General features: G+C 46.5%; 2 protein-coding genes across 2 annotated transcripts in view; one reads left to right on the top strand and one right to left on the bottom strand.

Annotated features, from left to right (window-relative positions):
• The window catches only part of LOC125759165 (lysosomal alpha-mannosidase-like), a 122,411-nt gene that overhangs the window by 66,404 nt on the left and 42,634 nt on the right, over positions 1-13,373 (bottom strand). The gene's annotated exons all lie outside the window — the stretch shown is intronic.
• Positions 132-10,409, top strand: LOC119400396 (8.6 kDa transglutaminase substrate). The gene is made up of 3 exons (XM_037667417.2): positions 132-184; positions 7,091-7,214; positions 8,309-10,409. Exons 1-3 carry the CDS (start codon positions 135-137, stop codon positions 8,432-8,434), a joined length of 300 nt encoding a protein of 99 aa, XP_037523345.1. The 5' UTR covers positions 132-134; the 3' UTR covers positions 8,435-10,409.

The following is a 13,373-nucleotide window of genomic DNA, read 5'->3' as shown; positions in this document are numbered from 1 at the left end:
ACAAGTCGCCCCAAGAGAGACGGACTCTAAAAAGGATGCTCTTCCAGCTTTCGCTGAGACTGTGCTGCGTGTTTTGAGCAGGCCTGCAGTGTTGATTTGTCGCGACTGGTGTTTATTTTACTCGCAGTGAGAAGATGAAGGCCGCCTTTGTTTCCGTTTTTCTCATCGCCATCGCTCTCGCCAGGTAAGATATGCCCAGTGCAGCCGCGTCCTAAACTGAGCTTATCAACCCTTGCCTCTCAAGCACTGCTTGGAAGCAAGTCCCCTTGACTTTACAATACAAACCTCTGGTACCTACAACATTCCGGAAAGGAAAACATCGGCACCGGTGAAACACACTCAGTCGCATATCAATTCTGCCTCAACAACGTGCCGTTAGATTATAAAGATCAACCTTTGAAACGCAATGCGATATTCCAAGGAGAACGTGTTATCAAAAATCACATCGTCCCCTTATGCGTTTGCCTAAGACGGTTCGATGGTGAAAGCCATCTTCTTTTTCTTCTTACTCAATTGTATTGACCCGCCACCCATTTCGCAAGCTTTCTGAACCCAAAGTGTCTTTTGCACTGCTTCCGGGATCGGCCCACCTTTGGCGAAACGATTATGTCATGCAATAACGTCATGATGACGTCACAAACTTTTCGACCTGTGACGTCATGATGACGCCACATGCTGCCGTACGTCAATGCATGATATTTACATCACTCGTGTTGACACCGCCGACACTGACTGTCACTTTTCGCGTTTCATGAGGCATCTAAGGCTTTCGCCTTAACTTTCTACCTTACGGAACTTCTGTCAATCAAAATCAAGAGTTTAGGAGACGCCGATACGGGGGACTGGGTATGAGCAACAACTTACCTGTGAATTGGAGACCAACCAAGAGGGGAGGGAATTATATACTTTTTGTTATGCGTTTTTGCGTATTTGAAATGATGTTATTTATTGTTGAATAATGAGAACTTCATTCATAATATTGCTAATGTTCTGTTTGGAAACAAACTGGGAGCTAAAATTATACGGCATGGCTACTTCTGGCTACTTTTAGCTTGAATTTCAGCTCCTCTTTAGATCAGCCCAACGACAATGCTGCTCGCTCTCCACCTAATCACATTGTCCTGCGTTTAATCTGTCTGTTAACACGGATCACCTATAGTCGGTGACAAGCTAAGAATAAAAAGTAAACTATACCACTGTCCATTTGTATTATGCGCGTCCAACTACGGCCGATCTTTACATTGACGTAACGGTTAAGACGAACCAATGAAAAATGCAACATGGCGCCGTTCGCGACGAGAGGCGAGGTACCGCTGCGCCGAGACCGAGATGCGTCAATTCGAATTTGCTGCGGTGTTTGTTTCTTCCAGAAGAAGCTATTTCCTACTGTTAACCGCACGTAACCAGCATCATCCTCGCCGGTCGTCATCCGATGCAGTAGAAGCCTGTGACTGCCGCGTTTGAAGTGCACCGAAGTGGCAGCAGCTCGGAGTGTTTTCCAACGCTTTAGCGCGTTCCGTCGTTTCGGCAGCGTCAAGTTGCAACACTGCGTGTGTTCCCTCCGTCGCTCGGATACACCAAGCATATCTTAGGGTCACCACATCGGCGATTGTCGTCGCGTTCATTCGTGGGCAGTGAAGTGAAAGTGAAGTCGGAATGTGCGCGTCTGTGTACGATTTACCGCACGCAAAAGCCATGGCATTAGCGTCGCCACAAGTGCGTGTGTGTGTTTACTTGGAGCTCGCAACGTGGGAATCTTGGTGATCTATTGTGATATGCGCCGCGCTGTGCCTATATGAGTGACGTATGTGCGGACGAAGAGTGAGAGAAAGAGAGCGACCAACATAACCCGTTAGCGCAACACAATGCGAAAGTAAACAAACCAGGTGTGGAGAATATGCAGTGGTGTGTGCATTATAAGAAGATAATTGTGGTCATCTGATGCGTTTGTGATTATGTGACGTGTGCCTATTGGCGCAGTTGCGCCGTATCAACGAAATTTAGTTCCACCAGCCCAGAATCATGTGCTAGGTTGAAGTGCCCGCCGCGTAAGTATCGCGCTCGATGCACGAACGCCTTGCAATGAGAAACGCCAGTGCGAGGTAATCGTTGTTTACGAAACGTGAAATGATGCACTCGCTGTGACACGTCGATTGCATGGATCGTGATCGTAACTTAAGTGACGACGCTAAAACCATTATTCAGTGAAAAAAAAAAGGCGTTTGTTTTTAATGGCGTTGCATCATATTTCACGATATCATATTTGGAATCCTTGTTTTTGTCTAACGTGCGTTTTTTAGCATTTCGCGTGTATTGTGCGCATGTATTACGCAGTGATAATTTGTTTATATTAAACTCGTGAAGCGTATAGTGCATAGACCCCTTTTTTAAGCGCTTATCCCTTCTTGTAAAGCCTCACCCCCTCACTATGCTTCACGAACAAATGAGGAAGGAGGAGTCGGAGAGCTGGGGCTTGACAATGTAAGAAAGGAATGTACATACTTACTGATTGTGTCCACCGAGATTACCTATGGAGACATCTATATGTTTTTCTTTTTTTTTTCTTCGAGGATGCACGTGCTTTTTCTATGTGTGAGTGTATATTTGTCATCTTTTGGCCTGATGATTTTTTCATTTCTACATTTCTTTCTTTTTTTTTTTTGTCGCTCTACCTGCACGGAGGACGATGCTATAAAAGCGCATCGAAGCCTCGTAAATTTTCCCTTGATAAAGATCGGTCCCCGATCGAAACGTTGACAAATAAACTGTCTTTTGAGAAGCGTGTATCCTTTTCCTATTTGTCTTACGGCAACCGATGACAGCCTCTTCACAATCTACGTATAGATATAAATACATTCGCACAGATACACACATATATAGAAGATAGGGGCCCCTCTTCTAGCAAAAGTGCCCCCCCCCCCCCTGCTGTAATTCCCACTGGAGTGGCGCAGTTATGTAATAAATAAGTAATAAATTAACTAAAAACTTGAACGTTCAAGGGCTTAAGGGGTAATGGCAGTGCCAGTGCAAGTTGTCGAAGCGAGAAACAATCCCACGTAAAGCTTTTAGTCAATGCTAATTTAGTCGCGTGCACCTTCTTGGCGTGAACGGCAAAAGCACGCAATGGCTCCCACAGTTAAACGCCATGTGTACAACATGCTTTTATTTCGATGAAACAAGACGTCAAATGAAGCCTTGGCGTCTTCCTCAAACACGATGACAAGCACGGCGACTAGAGACGCAAATGCGGTATTTACGGCAACACCAGAGTCGAAATTCACATAGGCATTCTCAGACCATTTCGCCATACTTCGCTTTGAGTCACAGTTGCCATAGTTACAGCAGACAGTGAAAAAAACTGGCGGCGAGAGTTTCGCAAAAAATTACAAACGACCTTATTAAACGTGATTAATGTCCCTGTTTTGTTCTGTGAAACCGTAAAATAATGATTCCTTTATTTTAAGTTTTATGTTAAATCTGGCATTCTTTGTTTTAATACCATATTAGGTATTGCTCAGAAACATCGCCTTTGAGATGTACATTACTTTTTCGTATAGACTCTGAGATGAACGCGGCGGGGGGTGCGATTTAAACAACACATATATTGTTATGCTGACGCTGCACTCCGTGCCTTCACAATTTATTTTATCTAGCTTTGCTTTCTTTGTTTCAATATCAGTGCAGTATTGCAAAATAAGGTTTATATGAGTGAAAATTATTGCCATTGTTTAGGAACTACTTCGTTTGTAGCGCGGAGGCATGCAAAATATGAGCAATGCGGCCTCGTGGGCGGAGCTTATATTTATTCTTAGGTTGTCACCGACTATAGTATCTAACGATAGACCATGAACTGTTTCCTTCCTTTCGGAACTGATTTGATCATAGGCTAGATAGCTGCATGACTAGATTTTAAAAAATAGCGATTATATTACTCTATAAAGAAATATATGAAATAAAAAATATAAGCTACAGATGCTTTGACTCCACCGCGGCTGGTATATTGTTCACCTCGACTTGATCGTTGAACAATGCGTGCAGAAATTGGCATATGGAAACCAGTGCACCTACGGTGGCCTGGTTCTGTATCGTGCACCGACTTTTCACTTTGCTTTGGCTCCATTGGCAGTGACAGGCGTGTGTGTAAAGTGCGTGATGATAGGATGCACAGAATCGATTAACACACGATGTTTATTCTGACAATGGAGCATCTCGTACAAGAAACAGGTTACCACTCTCCCTTAGTAGAGCACCTATGCTTTGTCTCGCAAGCTGGTTGCAGCCGGGTGGAAGCTACGAGCTATAAGCAAACCCCATGCTTGCGGAGCAGAACGTAGTTGTGTTTGCAGTTGCATTATAATTTGAGAAAGTTACGACAACAGCGTTTATTTGGCACTTGCTACGTCACACGAACGCGCGATACGCTAATCGCGATTCGCATGTACGTCATGAGCGTTTAAACATTGTATCGGTAACTGCCGATAATTGTGATGACGAAACAATATGGCTGCGCCCATGCAGACGCGATCGCCCGCTCCGATCAGAACTCGAGTTTGCTACTTGCCCACTGTCTTGACATCAATAAATAAACGGTGGAATCATCTATCGCTTTGTGTCGTCTCACGCTGAGGACAAAGTATAAGGTACATTTTCTCCTTAATATTGAGGTCAGCTGTTTGTTCAGCCACGCCTGCTAAGCCTCGTTCCCGAGAATTTGAGACTGAATCTTGGAAACAGTGCAAAACAGACACGAATGCATTGCTTTCGAAGCGTCAGGACGCAATTATAACGTAAACACGAGAGTCGGTTTAAAACTTGCGGGCCAGAAAAGGCGAAAGAAACCAGCTTCGACGGTTGCCGCCATGTTTTTTTTTCGTGGGGGGGGCGGGGGGGGGGGGCGATACCATCTGCCCAGCGCTAAGAGCGTTGAATGCTATCGTGTGCTCACTTTACTCGTCCAACGCGTGAGCGCAGACAGGCCGAGCAGACGACGCGGCGCGGGTGAATACATCGTGAGGCGTGTTCGCTCTTCCTATTGGCTAAGCAGCCCCGTAGCTTCCACAGTGCTGCAAACAGTTTGTGAGATGGACTATAGTAGTCTAAGTCGTTCTCATTTGTTTTAAACACACCGAAACTTTTGCCTTGTTCTCATGCGTGAACACAGATGCCCGCACCTGACAACGTATCCGTAACCACGTGAAAATGTAGGTATAGCTTACTCATCTCCCACAGTAGTGTACACAGTAATCTGGACCGTTTACCTTTTTCTTACGAAAGTGTTTGGTTCCCCGGATCCACCTAGATCCACCGGATCCGTCACGAAACTGACGTCAATAAATGGTCACGCGGGTTGCTCAGACAGGAATTGAGAAAAAAGTTCGAACCTCCGATTTCACTACTTTCGAGCACAGAAGCCTGGCGCGCTAAGCACTACGCCGAACATTCTCAAACATGTTTCTTGGCACGAACGCGTCATTTCTGCTTTCAACTTTGGCGTAAATCCCCTTTGACTTTACTTTGGCAGGGATGAAGCCGCCATCTAGGCCTCTAGGCCTCTGCAGCCAAGTACAACGCCAAAGCGTGGCCTCCGCGATTAGCTCCGGGCCGCGTTGCCAGAGCTAATCGCGGAGGGGGCGCCGGACAGGCAGACATGGTCGAATGTCATCTTGCGCTCTGTATGCCATGGCAAAAACAAGAAGTTCGTGCGGGGGGCACTGGCTCGGTCTGCCACCCCTGGCTACGCCACTGCTACCTTCTGTAGGTAGAGGTCTGGGCTTTAACGAGGGGATTTAGCGAGACTGTGCGAGTGCAAAGGACAACACATTCACGCGTTCGAGGCGCACACTATGAACGGTACCTCTTGCATTCGTGCATTTGAACGCGTCGCAACATACCGGACTGCCAAATCCAAAGCGTCACCCAGGATTCTGACGAAGGCCGGTCCCGTGGCCGAAACTTATAAAAAAAACCATTCTCATTTAACGTGTGTCTTGTTTTTCTTGATGCTATTTGCCGGCGTCCAAGAATTTCTGATGTCGGCCCGTCCTGTCAGACGGGGGGCCCCATAGGCATAGGCGTACGCACAGGGGGGGGGGGGGGGGGGGGGCGTTCACCCCAATCACCTAAGAGGGGGGGGGGGGGGCTCAAAATCTGTCCCATACATTGGCTTAGTAGGGTGGAGGGGGCGCTGCGATGAACCTCCCCCCCCCCCCTGATGAGGAACTCTGCGCAGCGCTTATTTTTTCACCTCTTTCTTGGCCTTAGCTGCAACGCCTTACCCGAGCGCCAGCAACAGCGAAACCCGACGCTTCATAGAGGGCATGGACACTAGCATCGAAGCACTGCGCAACTACGAGTTGGTGCACAAGGTGTTCTTACGTTATAATACCGTCCGTCCCTCCAGCGCATGCATTTAGAGGGTGTTCAGTGTAGCATCTGACCTCTTAAGGAGGAAACGTGGAAGTATCAGCGACGACAACTTTGAAATAAAACAACTCCTATTGACGATTGACAACATGTAACACTATATCACAAAAGCTACAGTAAGCCTCCCTACCTTCTCTCTACCATGAAAGCCACAGTAGTTCGTTGTAGTTCGAGTAAACTTGTGTGATTGTGTTACGGCAATACAATTTTGAAGCAAAGTAACGCAAAAGTAATCGATAACATTTCTGTAATTGCTCAGTTACTTTTCTGGAGCTGTAATTGGCCCCTGTAATCAATTACCTAATAAAGGAAGTAATTGCAATTGTAATCGGTTACTTATTTTCTGCAACGTGTACAAGTCTGGTGCAAAGCCCCCCCCCCCCCCCCCTCACCGAAATTTTCCATTATGCAAGTGTATATATACACGCACTCACACAAACGCGCGCCCCAATAACTTTTTTAGCTGCGCCCCTGGTGTGCCTCATAATCGTGGTTTTGGCTCGTAAAACCCCACATGTCATTATTTTTAAACTTAAATTTTATTAATCTGCGACATACAAATATCTTATTACAAAAGCAGTGGGCGATCGCAGAGCATGCCTGCGACGTATACGTGCGACATGCGTGTGACGTAAGTGTGACGTAAGTGTGACGTTCTCTCTTACAGCGTGTCAGCGACGTCGCCGCCACAGTGTGCCGGCGTAGTATGCGACCCGTCAACATGCGAGGTGCTCGAATGTAGCTGCGGAACTTACAAGGGATACTGCGGCTGCTGCGACTATTGTCACGCGGTAAGCTCATAAAGAATGCAGACCAATAAGTCAAGAGTGTTTTACAACATACACAAAGTACAGAGTGCTGAAGGCCACTGTGGAAAAATACCGAAGAATACAGCTTCTCAGGGTACCAAGAGCAGTTAGCAAAGCAGAAAACAATAAAGCGCAGCGTAGTGCTACTTAAAGGTTTGTTTAGGACATTAAGTCCGTCAAAAGTCGCAGGGTTCCTTATGTATTTGCCGAGTAAAATTCGAAGGCGAAAGCCATCTTCTTGTTCTGCGTGTTCTTTCCAGTCTATCTGTGAGAGTATACATTCGCACAAAAACAGAAATAAATTTTATTTGAACTGAAAGTTAAGCAGTATAGAGATTAATAAATTTGTCACCGTTTTTTTTGGCAATCCATGACGGAAGCCGCGATGCAGCATCAAAAAAAAAAAAAAAAACGCTACTCTGGGTTCCGCGCCTAAATCAACATTTCGCGATACCAAACTCAGTGAATAAAAATTACCGTATTTTCTCGCGTATAACCCACCCCTGCATATAACCCGCACCCCCACTTTTGAAGCACATTTTTCCGTTTCATAATGCGGATTATATGCGAGAAAATACGGTATGCCTAATGCGTTGTGCGTTTACATATTCTGTATGCTTAAATGTTAACGCCTTCGACAAAACTCTCTCTGGCTGGGCGGAAGTTTTTCTAGTTTAAACAGCTATCAGCAAAAGTTTATGGTATTGCGGCTGGTGCAGGTCCAGTCTATATATCGTAGTCACGAATAAGAGGAGAATGCGCACGTATTGTGCTTTCTGCTCATATTTATTGTTTGCTTTTATAACTGTCCGTCTACATTTATTAGTAACGTCCGTTCGAATAAATCTCAGTTGCAAGTTTGCGCTCGTGCACGGTTCATCTTTGTGTGTCCTTGTGCACTTTGATTTGGCGCAAAAAACAACGTTATAGATCATCAACACCAACTAGCGCTAACCTATACTCTACTAAATGTTCTTGGAACTTCTTAGAACGTGCGTATCGCTGTTATTTAACGCAATGATTGTTTGTCCTTTCTTAAGCCTCTGATTTCATGCAAGCTCCTCTTTGTTCCACAGTGTCCCAACGAAGAATGCAACAGCCTGTTCAGGGACCCCTGCTCGGAGGGCTACCACTGCGTCCTGGACAATCCTGGCCAACGCTTTGAGAACGGCGGCGTAGGACACTGCAAGCCCAAGCCATAAACTAATGCCTAGAACTTCAATTGATGGCGCGAATTTTAAGACAGGAACGTAGAAGGCACGTAAGACACGGACAAGCGCACTTGAAGTTCAGCTATGCACCAACTAGCCCGACAGCAAACGTTATTAATGCCTAGAACTAGAACTAGGTGGTTGCGGAGCGCTACCAATGCCCATTGCATTCGCTCCTTAAAGGGGCCCTACAACACTTTTCAAGATAATCATCGAATTACCTTATTATCGGTGTTTATTGCCTCACGAATCGCCTGCCACAAAAAGTTTTAGAATCCATCAAGTACGAGCGGAGTTACAGGGATTTGTAGCACGCTCTAGGCGCTTTCTCTCTCCTTTCGTACCAGCGAGCTCTCCTAAAGCTACGCAGGGAGGGGGAAGACAAAGGGGAAAGAAGCTACGTCCGTACTACAGGGCGTGTTGACGTTCAGCACTTTTTCTTTCTTGTTTCCTTTGAACATGCGGATTCTAGCAGCGGGTAACTATGGAGCTCACGATGCTCAAATCAGCCAATGGCCGTGTCCATGTGCCTTTGGGGCATATGACGCAGTTAACTTTGGGTACACGTCATCATATGTCGAGAGGGGAGGGAGCGAATTCAAGCTGACTTTGAAATTTGGTTGTAAATTGCATGCCGCGTGCTGCGCTATAATGTTTAGCTCACATGTTCACAGGAACATCGACTACCGATCGGCAGCATTTTTTTTTACCAAGTTCAAAAGTGTTGCGTTGCAGGGCTCCTTTAAGCAACGGCTTCCTTCTTGTAACGTTGCCCCCGAAAGCCAGAACTTGTACACTTATCCGTGTATTTCCTACGCTGCTCTCGCAACCCCAATTGCGTTAAGGTCTTCCCGCAATGGTCTGTCTGTCTTCCTCTTGCGTGTGTCACATTATAAGACAAAATATGCCCTTCAGTCTCTTGGACTCCACTCTGTGATTCTTAATAACCGCCGGTAATTAATAGCAGCAGACTGGATTCCAAGAGAAGGCAAGTGCGCCAGGGAAGGGAGAAAGTTAAGTGGGCAGATGAGGTTAAGAAGATTGCGGGGATAAAGTGGCCGCAGTGAGCACAGGACCAAGTTGATTGGAGAAACACGGGAAAAACTGATGTTGATGATGTCCTTCAGCAAATACCAAATTCGACCAACAAACAGCTCCGTTGAAACATATGTCGTATTAAAGTGACACTGAGATGATACACGAAAGCATTTTACACTTATAAAATAGAACTTAAAAATGTTAGATTTGTCTGCTTCACAGTAATACACTGATCAAGCTAGAAGTGAAAATGTTGGACAATATTTGATTTCTTGATGTACGCGCGGGACTCCCTTCGCCTCTCGCAATATCTGTGACGTCACGCAGTTCGAAGGATCTCGGCAGTTGCTGCAATGTGAGAGGTAATCAATATTGCTGTCCCGTAGAAGTGTCATTGAGGAGGGACACTAAAGCTGTTTACACTAATAAAATATTGTTTCAGAACAATGCTTTTTATCGATCTCGTGGTAGTTTGTTGATAGCTGAAAAAAAATGTTGATCAAAATTTTATTCTTTGTTACATTGCGGCGAAACGTCGGCGCCGGTGTCAGCATGACGTCACAAACTTCAAAGAATATTGCCATTTTTACAACCTAAAGAGTATGAAATCTTGTTTAGCTCAGTCTTTGGTTCCTGTGTTATGTAACGTACGTTGCCGATACTAAATAGGCCTCAGCGGACGCCGTCGATAGCAATGAAGTCATGAAGAGCTGTTCTGGGAGCTTCAAGATGGCGTCGCTACCAATGATTCGTTTTTCTATTTTTCTCGTATTATGTCGGGCCTCTTGTCACCGTGAAATTGCATCTTTTTTTCACATTGTAGAAGTGTAATTTACTTATAAAATTCAAATAATGAATTTTCTCTTTTTTAGGCCAACCTTAAAATAGATGACGTGCTGTTTCAAAAACCAAATAATAAAGATTTTGTCCGAAACATGACTTCTTTTCATGACCGCTACAGACACGTTTCAGGGCTGGTATGGTGGTTTTGGGATAAGCCGCCGAGGTGATCCAGGGGTTATGGTGCCCGACAGCTGATCGAAAGGTCGCGCGGTCGGATACTTTTAATAGAGTTCAAGTTTATCGATAAAGGCGAAATGTTTGAGGCCCGTGTACCTAGATTTAGGTCACGTTAAAGAACACCGGATGGTCGAAATTTCCGGAGCCCTCCACTATGGCATCCATGATGGTGGTTTTGGGTCTTAAAACCCCAACAGTTATTATTAATAGTGGTTTTGGGGTAACGGATGCGTATATACTAGATGGTGAAAATTAATCCATGGTCCCTCATCATTCCTTCCTCGTGGCCTATAGAATCAAAATGCTTTATCGGCACGTAAAACCCCAGAATTGAAGTTAGTTAATCTCAAAAAGAGCTCGCGCCGTCTATTTATCACAGTCCGCCGCGGTGGTATAGCGGTTACGGCGCTCGGCTGCTGACCCGAAGGTCGCGGGTTCGATCCCGGCCGCGGCGGTCCCATTTCGATGGAGGCGAAATGGTAGAGGCCCGTGTACTTAGATTTAGGTGCACGTTAAAGAACACCAGATGGTCGAAATTTCCGGAGCCCTCCACTACGGCGTCTCTCATAATCATATCGTGGTTTTGGGACGTAAAACCCCAGACATTATTATTATCTTTTTATCACACGAACGTCAATAACACGTATCATTTAACGCAGTAGACGTTGAAGGGCGATGGTAATGATTATAGGTACTACAGTCAAAGCAAACAAAAGAAACTATAACAAAGAACAAGTAACGCCTGTACCCACACAAATTAACTTGTCCTCATCATTAGCCTCCGCATGCCCTTCTTTTATTAAGGCCTTAGATGCCGTATGGCGTCACATAACGTGACGTCGCATGATGACGTCATCACATGACTTCGTCGTTTGGTCAAAGGCGTGCCGATCACGGAGGCAGTGCCAAACCAGGTGAAGTGCAGAAGGCTTTCAATGCCTGCGATCCTGGAGGCTTCTATTCTAAAACCAGAGACATAAACATGCATCTCTACGGTAAAGTTATCTATTTAAACACCACTTCTTCAAACATATCTGCAAAATGATGGTGCGTTATTGGTCCGGTGGCGAGTAAAGAGTAAAGATTTTGCTGTGCGAAATACCGGCGCACACTGCATGCTTCGCCCCTCCACGGGTTTCACGTTAGTGGATCTGAAACACCCTTCCCTACATGCTTCGCCCCTCCTGAGTCTTCTTTTTTTTTTTTTAACGCGATAGCGTTAAAGAGCTCGTATCGCAGAAATTCCGCCGTCGGCGTCGGGGCCGTTGGTTGTGAGCGAAAAATCATCATCTTGTCCGTGACCGAAAAATGGAAAAAGCTGCAAATAAAATAAATAATAAAATTGTTGGGTCCGAGTGAGAATCGAACCCAGGCCGTCTGCGTGGCAAGCAGGTGTTCTACCACACAGTCACGCCTTTGCTTGGAGCTGCACTGAAAGTAACTTTCATGCTTCCCAAATATACGCGTCCTGTATACAGGTGTCACAGTACGATTTATAATATTGTTGCGAATATATTTATAACTTATTTACAGTGTAGGATGGTCCAGCAGTCAAGATGGCGGTTGTTACTTCCAGCACACCGACACGTCGTCTGCCTCTTCTTCGCACACCTTACCATAGTCATAGCTGCAACCCCGCTACATCGACCTCCGGCGGCGAAAGCGCCGACTCGGCGCCTGTTAGCAGGTCGTGGGCGAAAGGTACGGCTTCAGGCGAGCGACGTGGACGACGTTTGAAGACGTAGAGGGCGCCGTAGGGTCCAGGGGGGCGATGTCATAGGTAACCTCAGTCACCTGGCGTAGCACACGGTAGGGGCCGGAGTATTTGGGCAGAAGTTTTTCGGCCAGGCCAACATGGCGAGACGGAGACCACAGGAGAACGAGGTCACCCGGATTGAAGCGAACGTTCCGGTGGCAACTGTCGTATCTATGTTTCTGGCTGAGTTGAGAGTCCGAAAGGCGTCGATGGGCGATCTGACGGGCCTTTTCGGCTGTGCTGATAGCGTGGCGAGCATATTCGGTGGAGATGTGGTCAGGGATGGGTACGAGCGTGTCGAACGGCAAGGTCGGTTCTCTTCCATACAAAAGGTAAAAGGGAGAATATCCAGCAGTGTCGTGGCGCGAGCTGTTGTAAGCGAAAGTGACAAAGGGTAGAGCAATGTCCCAGTCGCGATGATCAGTCGAGACATACATGGCGAGCATGTCAGTGATCGTGCGATTCAAACGTTCTGTGAGTCCGTTTGTTTGGGGATGATAGGCCGTTGTAAGCTTGTGCTTGGTTGCACAAGAGCGAAGTAGGTCCTCGATTACCTTGGATAAAAAGTAGCGGCCTCGGTCTGTGATGAGTTGACGAGGAGCGCCGTGATGTAAGATGACGTCTTGTATCAAAAAGTCGGCGACATCTGTAGCGCAGCTGCTCGGGAGAGGTCTCGTAATGGCAAAACGGGTAGAATAATCCGTAGCGACGGCGACCCATCTGTTACCGTTGTGAGAAAGTGGGAAAGGTCCCAGAAGGTCGAGGCCGACACGAAAAAAAGGCTCAGCAGGTATGTCTATGGGTTGAAGGAGCCCGGCGGGGTGTACAGCTGGCCTTTTCCGGCGTTGGCACGACTCGCAAGAAGCGACATAACGATGTACGGAACGGTAGAGGCCGGGCCAGAAAAAGCGTCGGCGGACACGGTCGTACGTTCTGGCAACACCAAGGTGGCCGGCCGTTGGTACATCATGTAGTTGCTGAAGTACGGTCGAGCGGAGATGAGTGGGTACTACAACTAGTAGTTCCTGTCCCACTGGGCGCATGTTCCGGCGGTATAAGATACCGTCTATGATGACGAACATGCGAAGCGAACTGTCCGTCGAGTCAGTATTCAGG

The sequence above is a fragment of the Rhipicephalus sanguineus genome, chromosome 7 (assembly GCF_013339695.2).
Source record: "Rhipicephalus sanguineus isolate Rsan-2018 chromosome 7, BIME_Rsan_1.4, whole genome shotgun sequence".
NCBI lineage: Eukaryota > Metazoa > Arthropoda > Arachnida > Ixodida > Ixodidae > Rhipicephalus > Rhipicephalus sanguineus.
The sequence above is the reverse complement of the archived record's forward strand: the minus strand, read 5'-3'. Positions and strand labels throughout refer to the sequence as shown.